Source organism: Monodelphis domestica, chromosome 7 (genome assembly GCF_027887165.1).
Source record: "Monodelphis domestica isolate mMonDom1 chromosome 7, mMonDom1.pri, whole genome shotgun sequence".
Taxonomy (NCBI): domain Eukaryota; kingdom Metazoa; phylum Chordata; class Mammalia; order Didelphimorphia; family Didelphidae; genus Monodelphis; species Monodelphis domestica.
In genome coordinates, this window is record NC_077233.1 from 276,987,897 (window position 1) to 276,997,032 (window position 9,136).

A 9,136-nucleotide genomic window follows, 5' to 3' on the forward strand; every position below is an offset into this window, starting at 1 on the left:
AAGAATGGTCAGGAGTGACATGGAATGGAAGATTGCAGATGTAAGACAGGAATAGGACAAATACGGAGAAGCAAGGGAAGATATCAGGAACTGCTGCAAAGTGAAGCAAAAGGAACCGGGAAAACAGACACAGTGGCTACGAATCGCTGTAAACGGAAAGAACAACCCAAAACAGAACACTAGGAACCGAATGCTGTGAAATAATGAGCAAGCTTGGCTTCAGAGAAGAAATAAGAAAGAACCTCCATGCCTTTGCTGAAGTGAGGGGTCGTGGTTGTGGAACCACTGTAGAAACGGGCAGACTTCAAAATGTTTTTGTCGTTGGCTAGTTTTTATTGAACTGGTTTTTTCTCTCCTTCTTGCTATAAAGGGCAGCCCTCTGGAAGAGGCAGTGTGTGTATATATATTCATATAGAAGCAAAACATACCAATACATTACACAAACACTACAGGAAAGCAGCAGAGGAAAGAAAACATACTTCAGATTTCCACAGCACCTAGCAACTTACTAAGCTCCATAAGGAATGTGCAAACCACTCTCGGGGCTTTGGTGATTTGTGTATGTCATAAAGGGAGTTCCTTTTCACATATGCATTGGACCAGATGGTCTCTTCCAACTCTCAAATTCTATGATTTTATGACAAAAATAAATATTATGATATAAAATTTAAAAATGCATGTTCTTGAACCAGTTGAAGAAACCAGTGTCTTGTGTCATCGATGTGAGAGCATTGTACTATGTACTGTTACTGTACATTTCTTTACCTTAACTGCCCTCTGAAAGCCAAGAAAAGTCATGTAAATCTCTTTGGAGATCAGGTTCCTCAAAATGAGAGGTTGAGAGAGGTAATAACTAAATAACATTTTTGGAGCACTTTAAGGTTATGCAAAGCATTTAACATACTCAATATTTGTGCTTAACTTTCTCAACTTCAAGCATTCATGTGATGTTTAGTAACCTCATTTTTACTTCCACATTGATAACCACTCACATTGGTGGCAATACACAGTAGAAAAAAATGAGAGGCATGACTAGTGTCCTACTAGGCTCTGCTATGTTCCTATACAAGACCTTTAAGGATCATGAATGGCAAAGTCAACATTGCTAATGGATTATTTGAAACTAGTGATCTTGAAGAAACTTCATGATCCCCAAAACCATCTATCAGCTACGAAAGACAGTCTCAGCATCTTTCAACAGGAGCGATTCTGAGACCTACCAATCTCTCTTGGCTTTTAAATGGCAACCAAGATGGAGAAGTTTACTTCAGTTTATATAATATAGAGTACAATGCTCTCACTATCTGACACAATGGAAGGTAAGATGCAGGTTAATAAAGGTTTTAATTTTAGGAATTTTATTTGCTGTACAATATTTAGGTACCATAGATTTCATTGGTTATAAAAAGTGAATATTATCTAAAATAGATTTTTAATGAGAAGTTAGAACAAAAGGTCACAGAATTCTAAAGAATTAGAAGCAAGAAAAATGTTTTGCATGTTACCAGTTTTATTTTGTATATTCTTTTCTTATTCCAAGAATCCTTTTCCCTTTGTTCACGTTTGCATTTGTTATGTGTGTAAATAATTGTGTGGCTCATCCCTCTTGCTCTCTCTTTTTCCTGCATGCGCATATGGATGAGAGCTCTCTGTTTCTCTAACCTTTTACTTTCCTTTTTTTTTTTTTGCTTTAAGTTATTATTTAATAAATCTTATTAAGTATAATGCCAAGAGTATTTTGGATATTAATTTTCAATCTACAGTTTATTACATTTACCTTTTCTTAGTTGTTAATGTCAGTCTTACATTAAAATCCTCCTATTATGCTTTGTCTCAGTATGGAAGTGACCGGGATTTTGAAGGTGCAATAGGACCAATGTTTTCTTGACTCAGTATCCCTGACTTTCCTAACTTCTTAAGAAAGATCTTGCAGTGGAGTGTACTCACTCTTCAGCACATATTAACTGTTTGGAAAAGCTTTGAATTTGGGTCTGGTAGAAGATTTTGTGTCTGCAATTCAAGACCCAGCCTTATTGAATAGCAAGAAGCTTGTTGCCATTTTAACTGCAGCATGCTGAATTTCTTCAATGGTAGAAGCTCACAAGGACTAAGCAATACTAAAGGGATAGTATAGACCTGGACCTTCCAAGAGGATTGTTCCAGTCAAGGTCACCATTCAGACAGTGATCATCATTGGTGTAGAGCCCATGTTGATGAGGTCACAGATGCATTGGTCCTAAAGTGTAAGAGGACTGGAATCTCATTGTGAGTGTATTGATTTAGAAATGTATTGGTTTAGAATCTTGAACCCTAAAGACTACATTTCCCATAATCCCCTTTTCCTTTTGCATAATTGGTTAATTTGGTATTCAGTTTCAACTTCCTTCACACTGGTGCTCTCTCCTGGAAGCTCTAGCTCTTGGGCTTATACCAGCGTGGAGGAAGGGAGTATTTTTTTTTCCTTTCCCTGTTTTTTAAATTTTCTCTTTCATCTAAGTGGATTTTAATAAATAGTATTAAATTAATACTTGGGGTATTGAATATTAATTTTAACTTTTACATTTTTGGAGACTTATGAAGGGACCTGAACTGAGAACTTTTTTTAAAAATTTAAAACCCTTACCTTCCATCTTGGAGTCAATACTGTGTATTGGCTCCAAGTCAGAAGAGTGGTAAGGGCTAGGCAATGGGGGTCAAGTGACCTGAGAGCTTTTTAAGGACTTTTATGCTGGGAGTTTTCAAACCCCAGCTCCAGCCACCTAGCTGTGGCTCCTTCCCTTCCTCCCTACCTGCAGCTGTGAGTATTTTCCACCCCTGGCTTGCCAGCTCCTATTGATTCCAACACCTATCAATTCAGATAAAGGAACTCATTTTACTGATTCAATCTTATCTCAAATTTATTCATATTTGGGGATAACTCCTAAATTTCATACACCATATCATCCCCAGAGCTTTGGCCAAGTTGAACAAATGAATAAAGAATTTAAAACCATGATTGGCAAATTGTGCATGGAGACTCATTTAAAGTGGCCTGAAATTCTACCTCTGGCCCTATTTTATCTCAGAAGCAGACCCAGAGGTGATTTACAAATCTCACCATTTGAGATGCTATTTGGACATCCACCCATTCAGGCACAACCATTTACCCCTGCGTATACCTCATTGTTAGGAGGGGATACAACCTTTGCTACATGTATCAGACAATTACAAACAAAATTGCAAGAACTCCATGACTCTGGTGCTGCTGTTCAAGCAGACCCCATAGACTTCGCTTCATGATTTAAACCCAGGTGATAGTGTGTACATAATTTCAAACTGGGTCAACTGAACTTGCTTATGATGGACCTTTCCAGGTCCTACTAACTACACCAACTGCCATAAAAATTAGAGAGAGGTACTTGTAGATTCATTGTAGCCACATAAAATGAGTACCTTCTGTTGGTGATGCATAATTGCTTATACTGATTGTATTTTACTATTGGTTGTAATTAGACTCTTTTTTTTGCTGGATTTGTACTATTTTGTTGCATTTTATTTTGTTGATCCTTATATTTGTACAAATTGCCTTATAGGACAACACATACCTCAAAGAAGAAAATCATGTGACCTGATGTGCCTTTTGTAACATTTTGTGCCTTTACTAGTTTTTTTTTGTATTTTCTTGAATGTATTATTGCTTTACCTGCCTCATTTGCATTCACATTGTTTTGTCTACCTCATTTGCACTCACATTGTTTTGTCTACCTTATTTGTATTCACACTTTATTATGGTAAGTCAAAGAGAAAATGAATCTTATTTTTTGAAAACTAGTCCCTCTACCTCTATAATTGTGAAATATACACAATTTTAACATTTTGTTTTCTTCCTATGTGTTATACAGTATTTTATTTTCCCTCTTATTTTCTCATTTTTTTGTCTTTGAAACACATGTCACGAGTATTGAAAAAAAATTTTTTTTAACTGCTTTACTTTTGCAATAAAATAGCTAAGATGTCTGTTTACCTCACATATAATAGCATACCCAAAAGGCTTTGGACTATGGCAATCTGACATTAGTGATTTAAATATTCTGAGACTTTTGCTTGATGACTATGTCTAATCAAGAAGAAACGGGCCATAAAGGACCACAGAACTTGACCTGCAAGAGTGCCAAATGAGCACAAAAAGATAAAAGAAAGCAAGCCAGTCCTATGGGGATTGATGACATTCTGTACAAAAAAAAAATTATTTGATCATGTGTGAGACTCGAGGTTGCGGCTACTTAACATGTGTTAAATGCAGGACAAGCCAAAAACAAAGGAAAAAAATGTAAGAAAGTTAACCATCTGGGAGAAAGAAAAAAAATTCAAAATCAGAATCAAAATATCAAAATCTATGTATATAAAATGTTGAGTAAACAAGAATAAATTCATAATTCGCCCTTGTTTAGGGTCCAATTTAAAGTAAGTTCTATCCCACAACTCTGTAGGACAGAATGCAGCAATATTTCACTTACCCATTTGCAGGCAAGTCTACAGGAAATTGCCATACTACAAGAAAGAAAAAGTACTAGATTTTTATTTTGATAGGAAAGTGTCATTCCCTGGTCTGATTTTTTTTTTTGTCATTCTCAGGGATATGGGAGCCAGGATGATAACCAAACTTCCCTACTTGTCACAAAGAGTGTGGATACAAGGAAGTCATACATCTTAATATACGTCAAGTGTCACAACTTCGAGTCTCACACTAGGTTCAAGTCCTTTTGTAATGACTTAGAAGTGCATCAGTCCTTCCTGGATTGGTTTCTTTCTTTTTGACCTGTGTACTCTTTTTGGCACTATTCAGGTTAAATTTGTGCTCCTTTTTGATCCCATTTTCTAGAATCAGACACAAATATTAATCACAGTCCCATAGCATTTTATCAACAAATGGCAGGTTCCCACAGTTTAAAAACTTTGGGGTATGCATTAATATTATAACATATATATATATATATATATATATATATATATATATATTTAAACTTATATTACTGCAGAATAGGGCAGCTCTCCAGCCTCTGACCCTCACCTGACACCCAGCTCTCACTTGTGGCTCCCAGTAGCTGCTAGCATGCGGCAGCGGCCACACCCCGGGCAACAGCTTTGACAGGCCGGCTAAACCTTATGAAGGTAGCCATCGGGTCATCGTGGACCCCTGGTGAACCAGGGCTTTGCTCACCCAGCATGTGAAGACTGCTTCGGCTGAACAGACGGACGAAACCAATAAGAAGGTTCAACGGCTGAGATGGCGACGCAGCAAAGCACTGTGGAGTGCTTAGGGCATGTTGGAGCACAAAAGACAACACGGCCATCCAATGCAGCTAAGGAAGTCTCCAGATGTAACGACTTTTTGTGCCACTGGACCCAGGCTTCCAATGCTGAGAGAGTGGGACTGCCTCTGTGCATCTACTTTTCAACTTAAATCTTCATGCACAAGTGTCTTTGTGCACAGAAACACACAAAGACAATAGTCATCCTCGGTTACCGAGAGACAACAACTACTACTACTACTACTGCAGAATAACAAATTGATTGTATATACCTTAAGTACAAGAAATGAAAAAAAGGAACACAATAAAATATTCTAATCAAAATTAAAAAAAATCAATAATAAAAATAAGGGAAAAAATTCAGGGATTCAGTGTGTTCCCCCCCAAAAAATAGTATCCACTTGTCTATGGATTATTTTCTCCAATGCATGTAATAGGGTATAGTCAATCAGTCTCAATAGAAGTGACATGTGCTTCAAAGGCAAAAAAATGAGAAAAAAATCAAATACTGTATGGCACAAGTAAAGTGCAACAAAATAGTACAGTTTCATCAATAGGGAGAAAAAACCAAAAATGTTAAAAATGTGTATATTTCATAATAACAGTCTCTAATTTCATTGGGGAAGTTACTTTTTCATTACTTTATAAAAGGTATTTACAAAAATTGCTGAGTGCTGATCACTGCCAATTGCTACCTATCTTTAGGAATTGGGGGGGGGGAATCATTTTGCAAACCACAAAGTACTCTGAGTATAATTAGCATTTAAAATAGGACTCTAATAAATATTTTTGCTGAATGTTATATATCACACCAGAAGAGTTAAAAAGTACTTCTCTAATAAGCAAGTAATTTACCTTAAATTCAGTTGTTTGGCAAGTGGATTCCTTAAGAGTACATTCTATCCAAGATCATTCTTATAGATTTTTAAGTCTCAGGCACCTGTCAGGAATATGTAAGGCAAGCTGATGATGCAAGACCTGAATGTAGACCTTCTTCAATCAGTTCTATGGAGCACCAAATGTAGCTTTGGCTGCTAATGATGCTAACGCAGCTGCTTCTAAAATTTCCACCTGATCTTTCTTTTCAACATTCATTATTATACATAGTAATATAGAAAAAGGTCTATCTCTCAGTTTGTTGTCTTTCTGTTCTAGTGCCTCTAATTCCTACTGAGTTGATGGCATTTTGAACATTCAATGAATTTGCTGGAAAAATGTAATATTCACACAAGATGAGTGAACACAAAATCTACTTTCTAAAATATGAATAATACATTATAAAAGGTTACATTATAATTGGCTCTAAAATAAAGACGATAAAAGATGCTCAGGGTGTTGAAGCAGTAGCATGCTTACATATTACAACCGTTTCAAGAAGCATGTCCTTCAGCTTGGTGAGAGAGGTCAACATCATACATAGACTGACTCTACCAGTGGGTTCACCACCAATAGCAAACGTAATGGCTGTCCTTGAATAAGAAAGATGTTACTCTTCAGCTTTTTAAGTGATTCTGTTTGGATAATAAAAATTGTGCTCTCTTTTCCTCTTCTTTTCTTCTCCCTGTTTATTTGGAGAGAATAGAAAAGATTGTAGCAAGGGGGCAGAATATAACATTAAAAGCAGGTGGAGGAAGCAGGATGAAGAAATTAGCATTGGTTCTGTGTAGCCAAAAGAGGATTTTCACAATATGGAAGGAGAAAAATTCGATTTTTGGTGTCCAGACACCTTATTTAAGTTTAACAAAATTACCTCTGAAACCTATCTGTAGCACTGACATCTGCTCCTTTCTTCAAGAGAATGGCCAGCATTTCTGGGTTATTTTCAGTCATAGTAAGTAAAAGTGATGTGTGCCCATCCTACACATGAGATAATGGAACAGTGAACCAAGAGAGCATTCTACACTACCAGAGAATTAATGTGGGAAGAATAAACTGTGAAAGTTACCTGCACAAAGTAAATAGAAATGAATGTAGGTCTCTTCTGTGTTATAGGAAGGGTAGGAAGGGGCTGGGAAATACAGGAATGAGATGGATTTTGTAGACAAGAAAAGTAAGCTCAAAATGTAGGAGATTTGTTGTACTCTTTGGGTATAATCTTTTTCTTTTTGTATGGAAATGATGGCTTGGATTGGTTAGTAAAATTGGGAATTTGAAAAAATTGTTTCCCAAAGAACAGCATCATGATCAGAAGAGGGAAGTGATAGTAGTATAGGAATAAAATATGTTACATGAAATTATCTATGATATCATCTGTAGAATTAGAGTTCTCTATAGTTTTAAATGCTGTATATCATGTACTTGGGTGTTTATGTGGATGGATGTATATGATTGTCAGAGCAACAAAATATGATCTACAAATTCATTAATAGAAGTATCACAACCACAAGGACGATAGTGATACACATATGTATATGATGTATCTAACTTTTGAAGAATAAATATATACATATTTCCTGTATAGTCCTGTGCATAACAATGTAGTTTTGGATGTATAATGATGTGTCTAAAATGAGTTATACATAGATACATAAAATAGTTACACATACAACTAGATAGATTGTGTAGTTATACACATATGGTTATATTGTGTTTCTAGTTAAACATATAACTCATATTTAGAGTTGTAGATAACTAGTTGATCTACATACATATAAGTCTATGTCTTTATTTGTTTTTCCCCTTGTAGCCAAGATGCTTCTATCAGTGAAGTCAGGGATCCTCTTAATTTGGGGTTTTTGTTTACTCTGACAATATGAACTTAAATTAAACTGAGATTCTTTTTAAAAAGTTGTGGTATTTTGTCACAAGATCTGCTACCTACAAGAACTCCTGCTATTTTGTACTTGTGGGATTGCTGTTTTGAACTCAAATGCAAGATTTGATTTTGCCATTTTATCTTCTCTACCTGTCAGCATCTTCTGGATTCTGATGGTCATGTTGATCTCACTAAGATAATCACCGGAAAAGGTGCCCAGCGTGTCCCCAACCTGTTTATTCTCTCCATCCACCTTGCATAGAAGGCGTTCCTCTCTAACAAGGATTTCTGACTCTGCTTTCCTCCAACTCAGCCCAATCACTGTCTTTCTTGAAACGTTCCCCTGCTCTCGCGGTCCATGCCAGGACCCTCCTCAGAACTACCATTGATTTACGCATTATTTATCTATCCGTGCAGACGCGACTTAGTGTGTCTGCAGAGGGAAGGCGCGGGCGGCTCCATGAGAGCAAGTGCTCCTCGGTCTAGCACAATGCCAGGGACCTAGTAGGTGCTGAAAGCTGGCCACTTCCTCAGAGCATTAGGACGTCTGCAGAGCACAGGAGGAGGCAGCTCTTGCTGGTTGAGAGGACGGCTCTCCTTCCCTGAGACGGGCTCTCTCTGTCTCCCAGAGCCCCTGCAGAGGCAATAAAGGGGTGGGGGTGGGGGGCAGAGACTCCCAAGAGAGCCTTGGATGGCTTTTGTCCCAGGGGTTCCCCGAGGGCCCCCCGGGGGGGGGGCGGTGGAGGCTGGTTTTCAGTGGCGCTGCCTTTGCCCTCTCCGGGTTATGAAGGTCGGGAAGAGGTTCATGTTCTAGTCCAACGTGCTCATTGTACAGGAGGAAAAACTGAGGCTTGGAGAAGAAGAACTTTGCCCGTCAGCACAAAAGTAAATGGTCGCATCTCTAGCCAGCCCCGAGCCTCCCCTCTGTCTCCCATTCCAGGGAGAGACTCTAAAGAACCAACCACAAGGGAAACAGCCCCTCTGGTTAGGAACTAATCCGCCCGGAGCTAAGAGGGGTGCACTTCTGCTCGATCTCTTCATTGGCCCCAGGAGCCCTAACCCGGGTCTGACACACGCATGCGGAGTTCCA

General features: G+C 38.0%; 1 protein-coding gene and 1 long non-coding RNA gene across 2 annotated transcripts in view; both read right to left on the reverse strand.

The window, feature by feature from the left end:
* The window catches only part of LOC130455606 (uncharacterized), a 28,587-nt gene extending 28,068 nt beyond the window's left edge, over positions 1 to 519 (reverse strand). Inside the window, exon 1 of the mRNA XM_056806321.1 lies at positions 510 to 519. Within this exon, the coding sequence (XP_056662299.1) occupies positions 510 to 519 (10 nt within the window). The remainder of the gene's footprint in view (positions 1 to 509) is intronic.
* A 971-nt stretch (positions 520 to 1,490) lies between these two features.
* On the reverse strand, positions 1,491 to 8,877 carry LOC103102462 (uncharacterized). The gene is made up of 2 exons (XR_001623282.2): positions 7,042 to 8,877; positions 1,491 to 6,852 (listed from the first exon to the last, which is right to left on the reverse strand). It is a non-coding gene; the product is annotated as an uncharacterized LOC103102462 (long non-coding RNA).
* Positions 8,878 to 9,136: the final 259 nt, after the last annotated feature.